The sequence below is a fragment of the Aspergillus ibericus genome (assembly GCF_003184845.1).
Source record: "Aspergillus ibericus CBS 121593 unplaced genomic scaffold BO80scaffold_36, whole genome shotgun sequence".
Classification (NCBI taxonomy): domain Eukaryota; kingdom Fungi; phylum Ascomycota; class Eurotiomycetes; order Eurotiales; family Aspergillaceae; genus Aspergillus; species Aspergillus ibericus.
Genome location: NW_020292134.1, coordinates 173,443 through 188,712, shown reverse-complemented (window position 1 = coordinate 188,712; position 15,270 = coordinate 173,443). Strand labels below are relative to the sequence as shown.

At 53.5% G+C, this 15,270-nt stretch overlaps 8 protein-coding genes across 8 annotated transcripts; 4 read left to right on the top strand and 4 right to left on the bottom strand.

Moving 5' to 3' along the window:
• The first annotated feature begins 1 nt into the window (after position 1).
• On the top strand, positions 2 to 1,620 carry BO80DRAFT_161601 (regulator of G-protein signaling domain-containing protein). The gene has a single exon (XM_025713860.1). It carries the CDS (start codon positions 372 to 374, stop codon positions 1,479 to 1,481), a length of 1,110 nt encoding a protein of 369 aa, XP_025572707.1. The 5' UTR covers positions 2 to 371; the 3' UTR covers positions 1,482 to 1,620.
• BO80DRAFT_161575 (uncharacterized protein) lies at positions 1,621 to 2,282 on the top strand. Its single transcript, XM_025713859.1, has one exon. The coding sequence runs from the start codon at positions 1,759 to 1,761 to the stop codon at positions 2,146 to 2,148; it is 390 nt and encodes a 129-aa protein (XP_025572706.1). The 5' UTR covers positions 1,621 to 1,758; the 3' UTR covers positions 2,149 to 2,282.
• A 133-nt stretch (positions 2,283 to 2,415) lies between these two features.
• Positions 2,416 to 4,366, bottom strand: BO80DRAFT_361656 (RUS1 family protein; the record flags this gene model as incomplete). The annotated part of the gene is made up of 7 exons (XM_025716023.1): positions 2,416 to 3,222; positions 3,282 to 3,326; positions 3,381 to 3,721; positions 3,788 to 3,851; positions 3,942 to 3,954; positions 4,008 to 4,123; positions 4,205 to 4,366. 7 exons carry the CDS (start codon positions 4,364 to 4,366, stop codon positions 2,416 to 2,418), a joined length of 1,548 nt encoding a protein of 515 aa, XP_025572705.1.
• Positions 4,367 to 4,978: 612 nt separating this feature from the next.
• BO80DRAFT_161436 (alpha-ketoglutarate dehydrogenase subunit KGD4) lies at positions 4,979 to 5,810 on the bottom strand. Its single transcript, XM_025713855.1, has 2 exons — positions 5,514 to 5,810; positions 4,979 to 5,454 (listed from the first exon to the last, which is right to left on the bottom strand). Exons 1-2 carry the CDS (start codon positions 5,587 to 5,589, stop codon positions 5,171 to 5,173), a joined length of 360 nt encoding a protein of 119 aa, XP_025572704.1. The 5' UTR covers positions 5,590 to 5,810; the 3' UTR covers positions 4,979 to 5,170.
• On the bottom strand, positions 5,462 to 6,358 carry BO80DRAFT_161452 (uncharacterized protein). Its single transcript, XM_025713856.1, has one exon. It carries the CDS (start codon positions 6,087 to 6,089, stop codon positions 5,619 to 5,621), a length of 471 nt encoding a protein of 156 aa, XP_025572703.1. The 5' UTR covers positions 6,090 to 6,358; the 3' UTR covers positions 5,462 to 5,618.
• Positions 6,359 to 6,518: 160 nt separating this feature from the next.
• BO80DRAFT_427422 (mediator of RNA polymerase II transcription subunit 18) lies at positions 6,519 to 8,013 on the top strand. Its single transcript, XM_025720008.1, has 2 exons — positions 6,519 to 7,464; positions 7,545 to 8,013. Exons 1-2 carry the CDS (start codon positions 6,980 to 6,982, stop codon positions 7,864 to 7,866), a joined length of 807 nt encoding a protein of 268 aa, XP_025572702.1. The 5' UTR covers positions 6,519 to 6,979; the 3' UTR covers positions 7,867 to 8,013.
• BO80DRAFT_480062 (putative DNA 3'-phosphatase Tpp1) lies at positions 7,792 to 10,462 on the top strand (the record flags this gene model as incomplete). The annotated part of the gene is made up of 9 exons (XM_025723325.1): positions 7,792 to 8,355; positions 8,416 to 8,573; positions 8,656 to 8,772; positions 8,815 to 9,146; positions 9,209 to 9,336; positions 9,413 to 9,552; positions 9,687 to 9,747; positions 9,940 to 10,085; positions 10,298 to 10,462. Exons 1-9 carry the CDS (start codon positions 8,115 to 8,117, stop codon positions 10,460 to 10,462), a joined length of 1,488 nt encoding a protein of 495 aa, XP_025572701.1. The 5' UTR covers positions 7,792 to 8,114.
• A 968-nt stretch (positions 10,463 to 11,430) lies between these two features.
• On the bottom strand, positions 11,431 to 13,274 carry BO80DRAFT_161481 (uncharacterized protein). Its single transcript, XM_025713857.1, has 2 exons — positions 12,833 to 13,274; positions 11,431 to 12,740 (listed from the first exon to the last, which is right to left on the bottom strand). Exons 1-2 carry the CDS (start codon positions 13,134 to 13,136, stop codon positions 11,542 to 11,544), a joined length of 1,503 nt encoding a protein of 500 aa, XP_025572700.1. The 5' UTR covers positions 13,137 to 13,274; the 3' UTR covers positions 11,431 to 11,541.
• Between the last annotated feature and the right edge of the window lie 1,996 nt (positions 13,275 to 15,270).

The window sequence follows — 15,270 nt, the reverse complement described above, 5'->3', positions numbered from 1 at the left end:
TACCCTTGCCTTACCGCGGGACATCGACTAATCAATCCTTTGTCCACCCAGCAAGCAGATAGATCTCAATCCTTCACCAACTGAGATCCTTCACCTTATCGACTGCTCCATTCCCGCCTCGCCTGAATCTTTCCCCGCTCAGTGCCGCCTCACCTCTGCGCTGTCTCTCGTTACGCTTCTCCCAATCTGAAACACGGCTTCTCCTCAGCCATCATTACTCGTCGTGCTGGTCGGACCCTGCTAGGGCATCAGAGTCGACCCTGGCGAAACATTGTTCCTACTGTCTGGGGTGTCTTGGAGGATTTCGACGAGGTCCCAGGGGCTTCACCACACCCGCGCCGTATCCCAGTGACCGACGCACGCTGTACGCGATGCTCAAAAAGAAGACCTTACATCCTCCTATACTCTTTCGACATCATACTCCCAGCACAACGCCTGAGCTCTCTCCCACGACATCCTCATCGGACAGCGAGTCGGACGAGGACATGGACTCCTCCGGTTCGCGTCCGTTGAGCCTGACAGTTCCGGGTGCATTTTGTTCCATGCGACCCTCGCTAGACGAGGTGCTTGCGAACACTGCACCTGCACCCTACACCCTCAGCGCCTTCATGGCTTATCTCTCACAGAATCATTGTCTGGAGACCCTGGAGTTCACCCTCGAGGCCAAGCGGTACCGGGAGACCTACGATGCCCTGAGCCGCCAGATGAACGAATTGCCTATCGTCTCCGACCGCCCCGAAAGCCAGCATCTGCAAATGCTCTGGCAGCGATTGTTGACTGCGTACATCTTGCCCGGATCGCCGCGTGAGATCAATGTCTCCAGCGAGGTCCGCGATGATATTCTTCGACACACAAACTTTCCCATCCCCCCTCCTCCTGATTGCCTGAACACTGCTGTCAAACTCGTCCACGACTTGATGGAAGAATCGATCTTTCTGCCATTCCTCAACGCCCATGCCTCGACCGCCCACGTGCTGCCCTTATCGGAGCCGTTATTCTCACACGAGGACGATATCACGGTCATTTCGAACTCGAGTCTCGACGAACATGCAGCCAACCGCGGTCGGTCAAAGCGGAGGCGGCAGTCGCCCCAGTCTTCCAAAGATATGGGATCCCCGGTGTCCGTCGGTTCTCCGTCTAGCCACTCCGGCCGCTCCAATTTCTCATTGAGCGCCATGACTTCTATGGGAAAGGTGGGCCATCGGACCTCAGGTCAAGTCTCTAGCACCAGCGGAGATTCTGGGTCGGGAGCTTTGACCGATGACTCCGGAAGCTTGCAGTCAAGTGCGAGCGCTGGTGAGCCGATGACGCCGCCGACAACGCCGCCTTCCAGCGATCCCCACTGCATGCACCTGGCCCACAGCCCGAAGCGCACCGACAACCCATGGAAGAAGATGGGGCTGAAGTTGGGATTCAAGAAGCGCTCGGGACATGGAGGTTCAGGAAATCAACAATTCAGATTGTCTGGTATGGATGAATGACTGGCCGTTCCCAGTCGGCAAACAGCCATCTCACCAGCGAAACCAGACCCTCTCTGGCAGAGCATTCAAACTCTGATTTCCCTTCTCATTCACAAACCTTCCTCACTTTCTATCCTCACAGGGCAGCCGAAATTGGCGTTCTGATCCTACTCCTCTCACCACCGGCTAGGCCGCATGATCGGATCTGCATATCTGATACCGCATATATGATTGATCTTTCGGTTATTGAGCGAATATGTCGCATTCACGCATTGGATACGAGTGAACGGTGTAATGCATGTGCATTCTGATTTACTCTTTACGGTGGAAGCATATACCGGCGTTCTATTTTTTTTTTCTTTTTTTATCCTATCCTCTTTTTCTCGGAGCAAGCGACCAAGCGTGCATCATTCCATTTGTCATCACAAAACATAGACTGGGTTCAAAACGGGGTGGTTGGGAGGCTGTTCATCACGGCGTTGGTGTATCCATAATCATGTTTCGATCGGGGAGGTGGTGTGGCATTCTGTTGATGTGCATGGGGATTTTTCCCTCCATTTTTTTTTTCTCTTCTCATGTTATGACTATGATTGCATTCTGGGATGGCATATACTACCCAGTTTCTTCTCACCATGTTTTAGTTAGCATCGCATTAGCATTAGCATTGGCATCGTGTACCGGTCAATAGATACCCATGGTTTGGATGCTTGCCAATCTTCCTGCAGAGCTTAAGCGTAGAACATCCCATTCGTCTGTCAGGACAGCTTGAAGTCAAAACCTGATTCTTTAACCTCGACCAGTTCTGTTGAACAGGAATGACTGAACCTGCAAGCCCGCTTGTTATACATTATCCAAAAACACTGGACCATGAGCTGGTCCACAGCTGCACCAGATTATGCAGTAAATCACCAACACCCACCCTCAACCCATCTGGGAGAGGAGTGGGGGAAAAGAGTTACACGGCAATCCTCCGTCCAGATCGAGTCTCCAAAGCAGCAACATTCAAGTCCCAGCCTTTCTCAGTCAATGCAGTAACATACCGAACAAATCTCTCATCATTATTCAGGAAATCCAACGTCCGGTTCAGAACGTCCATAATACCCTCGACCTCGACATTGTCTGAGGTTGGCATCGACAGGACCCTTGTAGCCAGCAAGGCATGCGCCCAGGACTTGAGCTGGGATTGGGCTGTACTAGTGTTCTTGAGAAGGATGTTTGCATGCCAGGTACGGGATTTCCCGCTGTTGGTGAGGTACAGGATGTAGTCCTCTTTGTTGTAGAGGGCCGTGAGATGAGCGAGGGGGATAGCGGTTCGAAGGGTTCCTGTACTGACCGATAAGGGGAAGGAGGGGCAGGAAATGAGGAAATGTTGGAGGGATATGCCTATACGGCAATAACCTAGTACTTGGGAAGAGGGGGCGGATGTGGTAGTAGGTGCTGGGGACCAGCGGAGAATGCCATCGCGTTCAAAAATCTTTTCTTGTTTGGCGACTTGGGCTGGGCTTAGAGTCTTCCAGGCTAATTGAGGGTGACTTTGCGTAGGTGGTTGTTTGGTGGACTCGGGAAGAGTGAGATGGGTGAGCTCTTGGTCGGAGCTTAGGATGGTTGAAAAGACGATGTTAGCTCGCTGTCTGTTAAGACTGGTCATTTGGACAGAGCGGACGGCTGCGTAGTTGAGACTGAGGTGTAGGGCGAGGAGCATTAGCAGGGTGATCCAGGTCGCGGCGAAACTGGTAACATGGGAGACGACGACTGAGCCAACCTGTGGTTTTGGCGAGTTACTTCCGTGTATTGGTTGTGAAGAGTGAGCACTTGACTTACGAGCATTCCAATCAGCGATATGATGGTCTCTTGTGATGAATCTTTCTGTTGATATGAGATTAGCCTCCTAAGCGTAGGGTGGGATGATCATCCACTTACGGCATTGACCTCAGCGAGGTTTCCCCATCGAGAGAAATGCGCACTTAGACTCGCTTTGGAACTTCCCCCAGCTACTCCGCATAGAGCTCGCAGGACACCGGCTGTGCTAAGTACGATGACTCGGGGAGCTCCTGCTGGGATCATGGGCGACAAACAGTCCAGGATCATTGCCAGGTCGTTGAAGACATCCGCTGCAAGTCGGTACATCTTGCATTCCGGCTCAAGAGCGGTGCCGACCCGGTGCGCGAAGAGAATCGTGGCAATCCGGCCAGACGTATCTTGGAGAATATGCAGCAGGAGGGCAGAGGTTGGAGAGGCTTCGGCGTTACCGACTCCAACGCCTAAGGGGTGTTAATCTGGATATCCTGCGGATGAAGCTGTTTGGGGAACATAGAGTATCTACCAACCTTGCAGTACGGCTCTTGACGATAAGAGACCGGCAATGGAGCTGCTGAAAGCTTGGAGGGAGTCCTTCGTGAGTTAGCTGATTATCACGGTATAGTTAAGGTATAAGGGGACCGATGATTCTGTGGGATGACGTGCTTCATGCATTCAACATACAAAGAATTGATACCTGCATGCCTTAGTAAAGCTTAACGCTAGGGAAGTAGTTGAGCAGTAGCTTACGGCGCATAATCGTTCGTGACACTGTGGGGATACCCGGCAGGGAGGAAGACGTCGACCAGGAAGTCTAGAAGGGTCTTTGAAGACCAAGATGTCGGGGTGCTGGAGGGAGGAGTATGCTGGAACAGTACTGCTTAGCTACCAGCCATGCCAGTATAATCTTGTGCATGCAATTGGCACATGCGGGACTTGTCACTTACCGCTACGTCCACGCGGCCCCAACCCCCGCCATGCTTCTTGTCATGGGTAAGATGATGTGCACTGTCCGCTGCGGGCTCAGAGTAGATATAGGTGGCCGTAGGATGGTTAACCTCATCGACCTCGGTGAAGGTGATTGCGGCGCTGTCCCCAGTGAGTGCCATGCTCTGACGCGGGACCTTCGGCCCTGCCAATAGCCCTCTTGTTGAAATGAGGACGATGTTGATGGGTGGAAGGAGATGGCCGTTGCGTGGCCAGAGTTGACGCTAAGGCCGCGGGCACGTGTCAGCTACAATCCGGGGGACCTTGGAATGGCCGTCTACAAAAGTAGTAGATACAATACGCTACGCCCCATATATACGGCAATTCAAATTTACCAAGCATGTCTTCGGTCAACCCCGATTGATTCGATTCAAGGTCTCCTCGAGTTCCAGTACAAAACAAGGAACCATGGGAAAAAAACAATGCACCCACAAGCCAAGGGTAGTCCAGCATTCAGCAGACTTTTGAATCAAACATCTATGCACGAAAATCTTCGCAGATCTCATCATGCTCCAGCCAGACAACAAGAAAGTATCCATCATGTGTCGCGCCCCAAATATAAAACATCTAAACCGCTAAACACCAAAGTAACCACCAGCGCCATGTCCAAATAGAGAAACAGTAAGGAAATATAAGAAGAGCAAGGACGGAAGCAGCTCCTGGTTGGACAAAAACCAACAAACGACCCATCACCAGTATGCGACGGTGCTTCCGACCTGGATTATGTACCATTCAAGTTCAGATGGTGCGAGACGAACCGGGCCCCACAACTCCCCCGCTACTCCATGGTTGAACTCGGAGAATAACGGACGCCACAGCCCCAAGCCAATGATCGTATGCTATCTTAACATGATAGTACTCGTGAATCGCCAAATCCGTGACCGCTATCGTTGAGTCGTCCCTCGTTGAGCAACACCTTTAGGGATCTAAGCGCACAGGCTGGCACCACCGGTCTCAATGGCCTCAATCTCGGCCTCGGACCAGGGGAGGCGGTGGAATCGAGAAGGGAGCTCGTCACGGTCGAAGAACTCGCCCTGCTTGGGCTGAACGGGGCCCAGAGAGGCACCCGAGCTGCGACCAATGCCCTGAGAGAAAGAGGCACGGCCAAGAGGCCCGTGCTGCTGAGCCTTGGAACGGTAGGCGGCGAAGGAGTCCGGGAGGACTCCGGAGGGAGAGGCGGGGTGAGGGCGAGGAGTGTGGTCAATGGACTCTAGAGATGGTCATGTTAGACAAAGGATCTGGCGATGATGCACGGGGTAAGATACATACGGGGCACGGAACGGCGGCCGATGAACCGGATGAGGGGGGTGCGGGCAGCGTTACGCAGAGCAAAGGTGGCACGCATTTTGAATGGTTGTGGTAAGGGTGATGGGGTTATAGATTATAAGACGATGGTGAGGATCGAGGGCGAGAGGAATTCGAACAATCCGTAGATGTCCGACGCGACCGAGTTGGGCGATTAATGAGGTTGGTAAGCGAAGTAGAGGAAAAGGAAGCTTGTAGGCAAACAATTCTCCACGGCACGGGACTCAAGAAGCCTATATATTGAAAAGGAAGGAAGCAACGACTGTACAGAAAGCTGTCTGGACTGAAGGACAGGCTGGAAGACTGAGAGGGAAAGGAGGGGAGGAAGAGGAGGAGGAGAGGAAAAAGCCGACGAGGGTCGGTCGGAGCGGAAGCGAGGGTGTGGGTTTTGATAAGCACCTGGTGGTATGGAGTAATACGGGTTATTAACGAGAACCCGCCGCCGGAATCAATGGCCCGAGCTGGCTTTACGTACCAAAACGCCCAGAAGGAGAGACCATCTGTGGGATGATTACCTGCGCTTCTGGACTTTTGTGGCATGATCAGACCAGTTGGATGACTAGCCGATCTCCAATTCGATAGCCACACCTCTCTTCCCCATCTTCTCCAAATCAGATAGAGGGATTGACACCTGGCGAAGACCCGATCCTTGCCCAAACCCGCATTCCCGGTGAAGGAGACCCGTGCCTGACTGGCCAGTGTGCTGGATAAGCTGGGGGGACCTGCGTCGGTGGTGCCCTCTAATCGCCTTCGTCCCGGTGCGGTCACTGCAGCCCTTCCCCTCTCCCCTCATTCGTAGCATTTTCCGGAAGACGTTGTGTCCATGACACCGGTGTAACACCTCTTATCTCTGTCGCCTGAGCGTACGAAGCAGCCTGGCGTGATCTGCCTCAAACATACGGAGTACGTAGTACTTACGTCCCTACGTCCCTACGTCCCTCCGGAATTCGGTCCCCGCAGCTTCCAAGGGCGCTTTCTTTTTCCCTCCCTCTCTTGGCAGGCCTATAGTAGACAGAGATCACCCCAATCAGGAAGTGTTGGAATCAAGCTTATCGGGATAGAGTTTAGTCTTTGTGGTTGACTTTTTCTGGTTTGACTTTTTCCTCTTCCCTTCTGGAGTTTGCCCCCCCTCCAAACCCTGGTTCTTGGCTGCCTCTCCGATCGCGTGATATCACATGATTGTTATCGCGGCATTCATTCTGTTTCTCCCCACGCGTTTTCCGCCCGTTACCATACCGTACGGTGATACCGGCCGGAGCAGAGTGGACACTCGGAGCCAGTCTCCGACCCGGCTTCACCCGTGCCTTACCTAGCCTTTCCGTGTGTTCCTCTCAGCTGAACGGAGCTAGCTCGCTACAGTCAGGCTCGAACGTCCCTGATATCTATTCTTATTCGTCTCGACTCCCACCCCGGTTCCCTCTCCTGTGATTATGCATGAGCTTTTGCTCTTCGCCTCGGTCCCCGCTCACCAGCATCATGAGCTTCTCCAACAGCTGGCCGGGTTGACGGCCATGCAACCCCGTCACCGCTTGGAAAGGCGTTTAATCTTCAAGGCCTACCGCAAGCCAGGCTTGATGAACACCCGGGTTGGGGCCAGTCAAGATCTGCAGGGTCTCGAATTGCAGCGCCTGAATAAAATGCTCAATGGAGGCATGTTCTACACGCAAGTGGTCGGGCCCGTGGCCGAGACCGATTTTGGCGCGAAGCCTTCTTCGTCCGGAGATGCACATGTCTCCATATCCGGGTTGGAGGATCAGTCATCGCCGCCATACAGCTACGAGGACCAGCCTTGGAAACTCGAATTCAGAGACATCCCCGAGGCTGGCACCCGATCCGCGGTAACTGCTCGGCTGATGGCTAGTGCAACTCTACCCAAAGGTGATATCACGTCTCCCATGAATGCCTGGGGTTACAGGTTAGTAGCATCCCGTACCCATCGATGGATCGTCCTTCCGGGTCTCAATCGAGTCCAGTAAGTTGACAATTTGGGACCAGCTTTATCACCGAGTATGTGGTGGAGGGCGATGTTTTTGTCCTTAATGACATCGTTATCTTCCTACACCGTGTCCTGCTCTACCCGACTGGGGCGCAGGAGTCACATGGACCTCGACGGCAGCTGCCTGCTTATCGGGAGCTCTCACCGCTGGAACGGACCGGGAGCTATGTCCTGCAGGCCGCTATCACTGTCCAGGATGGTGGAAATCAGGAGATGATGAGGACGGCTTCGCAGCACTTGTTCGGGCTTCGCGAGCAGCTCAAGTCAGCCGTTCGTCTGGAACAGGCCGACCGACTGTCTCTTGACACCCGAGCGAAGTAATGATGCAACATTGCACTTCTCTTTAGCATTGCTATATACCCCGGAGCATATGGCTCTCAGTAGATGATCATTTCGAAATCCCAAATATGTTTCAAGGAGCCTATTATAAAAGAAACTAGTAGTTCTTATCTGAGAAGCAAGCCAGAGCTCAAAAATGGTATAGCTGGATCCTGATGCTGCAGTTCTCTATTCTATCCACCATGAGCGACAAAACGCCCATTTAAGCATGTGACTTCGCGAAGGTCGAGATGCGCGTCGGCGCGTCGACTTCCGCTCTCGAATCCCGAGTCACCCTGGCCACTCCATCGCAGCAAATTCCCTTTCCAAGCTACTTTCGAGGCAATCGGCACCCCGCGGGTACCTGCAAAATTTTCTCCAGACTCCAGTATCTCAGGATGGCCGGCGCCGGGGGCACGAAACGCACGGCGTCCCCCACTAGGCCTATATCGCCGCCCCCACTCAAGAGGAAGATCGAGTCTACTGTCACTAGTGAGACATTCCTATATCATCGTCCCTTCATTTGATGCTAGAAAACTTATAAGTACTCAGAAAAGGCTCTCTCCTCCTTCTTTACTCCGGTGTCTCAGAAGAAGCCCGAACAGATCACCTGGCGGGTTATCAACAACAGTGCTGTCATTGGCAAGTATATTTCAGAATCGGGTCACAAACAAAGCACAGAGAAGCCCAGGATTGCTGCATTTGACCTGGTGAGTGGAGGAAAGGACGGCAAAGCGAGGTCTACGACGTCCTTAATCACGAGCTCGAGGCTGACTGGGTGTTCGCACCTAGGATTCGACGCTCGTCTCGACAGCCTCCGGAAATACATTCCCTAGGAACTCTTCCGACTGGAAGTGGTGGCATGCTACGGTGCCATCGAAGCTCAAGGAGTTGAACGAGAATGGGTATGTAACTATATCTCATTCATGATGTGACCGGCCGGACGACTAGGTATTGATGGAATCCCATCTTTGCAGCTACTACGTGGTGGTCGTCACGAATCAGAAGAAGATCAGTCTCAAAAAAGACCTCAAAGGGGGCTCAAGTGACTCAAAGAGCCTTACCAACTTCAAGGAGAGAGTGATGGCCGTCATGAAGCAACTTGACATCCCTTTGAGTGTCTACGCGGCCACAGAAGACGATGAATACAGGAAACCGAGAACAGGATTATGGGATGAAATGCTAGACGACTACGATTTTGATGTGGCAGGAGTCAATCTGTCTGAGTCCATATTCGTTGGGGACGCCGCTGGACGACCGAACGACCATTCCCATGTAGACCGGTAAGGCTGGCCACGTCACGATACGTAGAATCGCGGGATTCATACGCTAACTCTGGTGCAAGTGGATTTGCTATTAACATCAAAGTACCATTCAAGACACCCGAGGAATTCTTTCTCAACGCTGACCCAGAGCCACTCGTGGAACCGTTCGACCCGAGTCTATACCTGCAAGCAGAGTCTAGCGACGATGGTGAGTCTCATTGCACGGTGTGATTGCGAATCGGTCATAAGAGTAGCCTATTAATAACCGGTCCTGAATGATGTAGTGGCTCCGCCCTTCTCCCGCCAGAGCCCTCTTGAGCTGGTGATATTCTGCGGCAGTCCTGGAGCCGGCAAGTCATCGTTCTACTGGGACTACCTGGAACCGCTGGACTACGAGCGAGTCAACCAGGACCTTCTCAAGACGGTAAGTCTTCCTGGTCATTACATTCACCGTCCCATGCGGACCTCGTGCCTTTCATTGCCAAGCCCAAGGATGGCAGGGGGCGTCCCTTATACCCACATTCGAGTATCGCAAGACTAACCAGCCGATTACAACAGCGCCCTAAATGCATCAAAGTGGCCAAGGAACACCTTGCAGCCGGAAGATCCGTGGTTGTCGGTACGCGAACGGGCATCCTTTTCCCAAAGAGACAACCCTTGCATATTACTCCGACGTTTTACAACGTCCCCTTTCCCGGATCCAAGTCCAGACCACTCCCACCCTAGCCCACATTACAATCCATCCCCCCTCCCCAGAGCCCTCAGATGCCAAACCCTCGATTAGATTGCTGATCCCTTCCCATCCGCACAGACAACACCAACGCGGACCCCGAAACCAGAGCTCACTGGGTCGAAGTCGCAACGGAATTCCACGTCCCGATCCGCTGTGTCTACTTCAGTGCTTCCCCGTCCCTCTGCCGGCATAATAATGCGGTCCGTGCCGCAAACAAAACCCTGGTAAGTCCGTGCGTGTTGCCGCGCGCGCATCATGTGTGCACTACATCCCTTGTCCTTCCACCCGTTCATCGCAGCTTCGTGTCCACCTGCCCTGTTCTTCCCCTCGAGGTTATACTATCCCACCCTCCGCCGATCACCCGACGTCACACGTGTAATCACGACTATCATACCTTCTCGCCACAGACCTATACTAACCACCCCCACCTTTTCAGAACCCCGAATCCAGAACCCTCCTTCCTGGAATCGCATTCGGGGATTTCCTGCGCCGGTTCAAGGAGCCCTCCATAGACGAAGGCTTCAAGGATATCATCCGAGTCGACTTCCAGTTCCGCGGAGACCAGGACGCCAAACGACTGTGGGGACAGTACTGGGTATGAGATTGGAGGGGGCAAAGGAGTGGGGAGGCAAGTTCGCACGAGTCATGATAGGGACTACTTGCTTGCTGCCTAAGTAGTCAATTATGGGTTCATCTGCAGAGACTGGCTGGCTGGCTGGCGGCTAATGAAAAGATGGATCTGCTGGTTGAGGATGCGCGGTCCGGATTACTGGATTTGTCAAAAGAGATGATACCGAAGATGGAACTTTCCCACGCATGCATCAGGCAACTTGTCTGACCTGACCCTTGGGATGGGTAACTGGAGTTGAGCACAAAAGTACACTGCATATGCATGTGGGCAGCAAGGGTGGTAACCATAATAACCTTGGAGGTGCCGGGTAAGCGTGTGGGTAGGAAGGTAGGTCTAGTATCTATCTATATACACATGTACAAATCAGAAGAGGCATATAGAGAACGCTTTTGCGAAGGCATCAACACTTCAATGTATGAGGTACAATGGGCCATAAAATTCAGTAAGATGATGAATCATGCCTTGGGGTATAAGACAGAACGGAACACCAGTAGCGCCCTCGCAATGGTCTCTTTTCTTTTCGCTTGGCAGCCCAGCCACTTTTTCGCTCTTTCTTTCATAACTCGTCTGCCTTATGCCCCTTTCTCCCCCTGTCGTAAATCCACACATACGCACACACTCTCTCTCCAGTCCTTCGACGCGCGTCCGCCAAGGACCATGACTCAAGGATTACATCGCTGGAAGAGAGAACACAAAGAAAATGCTGGGCAGTGTACAGCATTATCAATACATGTGGGCGCGAAGAATCATGTAACAGAAAGGGGAAGCGGGAACATATGTAAATGGAATCAAACATTAAGGAACGGACTGCACGCTGCGAGTCAGTAGTCGCAGGTGCAAAGGACATCAGTCATCATTATTCGATCACAGATCATAAACAGGAAAAAATAACCGTCAAGACATGTAAACTGTAGGAGAGGCATAAGTCGTCACACGCTGAATCAATCGTTCGAGAGGCGTAGAAATCATAAGATGTTGTACATCGTGAGCCTCCGATGGTTGGTCTATCGTCATAAGTAGGTGTTCCCAGATTGGTGGCATGGGAGGAATCAGGATCGTATCACGAGATCCTGGAAGAACTTGACAAAGTTGCGCTTCAACGAGCGGCTGTGACATAGTCCAGATCCATTCGCGGCAGGGGCGATCTTCATTGGACCCACGATCTCCCCATCGCCCAGCTCGGGAAATTTGTCATCGTGAAGGCGTGGGATCTTGACCGGGTCGCAGGGATAACAGTGGGATTTCATCAAACTCAACCGCGGTCCTTCCGTCACCTCCAACTCGGACAGCATTGCTTCGTGATGGCGTCGCCACTCGCGGTTGATAAACTCCCACTTCTCCTCCGTGAGCCTGTAGATCATGGAGGTAACCCCATAATGTTCACCGGTCCGAACGAGATGCCGAGTGAAGTTGCACTGAGCAAGGTCCCAGTCGGTGCGCAACTGCCGAAACGACACCAGGTCGCAAATCCCCGGCACATACGGCTCGGGCTGAATAGTAAAGTTGGCATGGCCCAGCTTATTCGCCCACTCGTCATTTGGATCCGACAGTGTGAAGGGAGGGGCATCACCTGAAACCGTCCGCACGGTGCTGGCTCGCGGGCGGTTGAACGACGCGACGGACGGCTTGGAGGACAATGGTGGCGAGGGCAAGCCCGCCAATCGTAGATCTGTGATGGCGCTGCAGACAATCGGGCCGTCATCCGTCATATCGGCTACGGACGGCGATTGCAATGGCGAATGGACGCGGGACGCGGTCGGGTATGAGGGCTGGTCGCCCATAAAAGGCGGCAGCAGCGGGGTTGTCGCATGAGGGGCCGAGTCATCCTGGCTGTGCTGGTTGGCTTTGACGATGTCAATGGGTTGCGTGCCGGTCTCAGAAATGGCCTCCTCAAATATGGTTCTGGCCGGGGATGGAGGAACCTGAATGGAGCTGACGCGAGTGAAGGAGCCCGTCGTGGGACTAGCCAGAGCTGATGATGCGGAGTTGGTGCGGGAACGCAGCTGCGTTGTGAATACATCTGTACTGTCTGCGCCATCGGAGGCACGTTTGGACTTCCAGCGGGTGGAGATGGTGGAGATGCGGGAGCCGATGCGTGAAAGGCCCCGGGCGGAAATACTATCGGAGCGTCGATTCCTGGGCGAATGGGCGAGATCCATACCGGCATCCGTCAGATCGTAGCTGTCAGAAGCATCAAAAGAAGCAAAATACGAGTCTTCCACGACCGACAACCCTTGGTCAAAGTGTTCTGTGGAGCCGAGTTGGTTAGAAAACCTCTCGAAGGAAGTCGGAGAATAAAGCAGAAAGGGCACGGGACTGGGAGCAAGGGTAGGAACGTACGGAAATAGTCCTCCTCGAGATCCCTGGGCTGGGCCCCACAGGGTTCTTCCTTCACTCCTGTCAAGGGATTCCGTGACGAGCTCTCCATGGAATTACCGTGTCCTGGGGATGAAACCAGGGACGAAACCGAGCTGGAGAAACGCGTGTGGCCCTTGGCGGAAAAGAGAGACACGGCGGGTGAAACGGGCGTGGAGGAGGCGGTGGTCCAGGGCGACGGAGGCAGGCGAGACGAGGGGGAGGACTCGGCCATGGTTTCAATACTATCGCGCCGCCTGGTATCTAGAAACTGAGCGGGTTTTAACATGGTGGGCGAGACAGGCCTACTGGCGAGGTCCAGCTGGCGGTGACTGAGGGCGCGCAGATGGAGTGGCTTCCACTTCACGTGCCGGGACAGGGCGAAACGGACGTGAGGAGGAACAACGCGAAACGCAGGGGAGGCGGCGATGGAGTCAATTTGAAGGCGGACGGCACATCATCCGGTGATCGATTGATTGCCCAGACCGGCGCAGCGTTTTGTTTGTTTGAGCTCCCAAGAAAAGGCGGTTGGTTCAAAGAAAAAGAGGGGAGGGAGAAAAAAAGGAATGAAGACCGATCGGACCAAAGAGACAGCACGAGCCCGAGCAGTGTCTTTATTGTCAGGCAAGGCCGATGTAAACACGACGTGGCGTGGCGGTGGAAGCGAACAACCGCCTCGCAGTGACAGCAGCAACGACAGGCTCTGGCAGAAAGCGCGACTGACGGACTGAAGGACTGACTGACGCTGACTGATGAGATTGATTGACTGACTGACAGGCTTGGCCCGGATTGAAGAAGTACGGCCTGCCTGAAGGAAGGAGATGGCGGCGAACCCGTCGGCGCAGGTCAGTAGGGCAGGCAGGCAAGACGTGGAGCCTGTCGGAGGACGCAGTCACCGAACAACTGGCCGGGATTCGTGAGGCCCAAAGGACGGCTGACAGCTCAGTGGGCTGCAGTCAATCGGAGGCCGTTGGGATGGTGCAGTGCGGTGAGGTTACAGGCTGCGAGTGAAGGAGGCAGGAAGGAGACGAAGAAGGATGGAATGGAGAAATGAGGAGAGGAGAGGAGAGGAGAGGAGAAAAAGAAAGAGACGAGAGAGATGATGGATGGAGGTGATGATGAGGGGGCGAGAGGAGGGGAAAGAAGAGGAGAAGCGATGGAAGATGGATGGGGAACACAGGCAAGATCCTACAGTCGACTCAGGAATGCTGCTGCTCCAGGCTTGTTATCATGGCTATTGTTGTGATGATTGTTATCCTACACGGCGCGATGAGATGAAAATCCTCTTGTGATACTTGGGACCTGACCGATTAGGCCGGCATTTCTTTTTTTTTTTTTGACATGAATCTTTTTTCCTGCCTTTGCCCCAGTCGATCCATTGGATCGGCCATGGTTTGGCCCCTCGTCACTGGCTCGCCCTTCATCGGAGCTATCCACCGACCCAGCACCTTGACAGGCCCGTTTAGGGCTGTCCAGTAGTTCAGTGTTCATGGGCCCTTCAAAAGTAAAAAAAAAAAAAAAGAAAAAGAAAAAGGAAAAAGGAAAAAGAAAGAAAGAAAGAAAGAAAGGGGAAAAAAAAAAAAAAAAAAAATTTTTCGTGGAGGGATTCGACGCAGAGGACTCCCATCCGCACAGCCTGAAACCATCACTCTTTCCTACCCAGTGAACCACCGTCGGGGAGATCGTCGGGTTCACACCCACAAACCCAGCCAGGCCGTGGCTAGCAAACCATGGATCGGGCTCTGCTTTCTTACTCTGCCATGGATCGTAATTGTTCTTTGGGCTTCGATGGTCATCGTGGGTCGGAGAAGGCACGCGGTCGAATGACTACTCCGGAGCACCTCGCCAGTCGCCAATCCTGCTGACCGGAATCCGTGAGAAGCTCGGTAACAGACCGGATGGATCAAGTAATAATGCGGTTGGGTGTGTCAGGGTTCCCTCAGATAGGTTTCAACGGCTGCATATCTCAACGAAAAGAATGGAGACGGCTAGAGGAGCCGGGCGAACAAGGGAACCCCGAGCGCAGTGGAGACTGGAGAGAGGTTGTCTAGACTCTGACCGACTCGACTGGTCCAACACACACAGGGCTCCAGTGGCTGGTGGATTCCTCGGCCTTCGAAGCGCTGTGCAACCCCCCCAATCCTCATCGTCATTCCTCATCAGGGACCCAGGAAGGGCAGCCGAAAGTACGACGACCTATCATCCGCCCTCGTTCACACGACCTTTGACATCGGACCAGTCCCGACGGAACAGCAGGTGGGAGGGAGGAAGGGGGAGGGGGGGGGAAGAGGGCAGAAGGGCGCACGGCAGGGGGGAATATTTTGCAGTGGCCGGGGCTGTCGTGCCTCTATCCGTGGAGGATGACAAGATGGATTGGGAATGTCGTGGTGACACCGTCTGGGCACTAGATGATCAAATCAAAT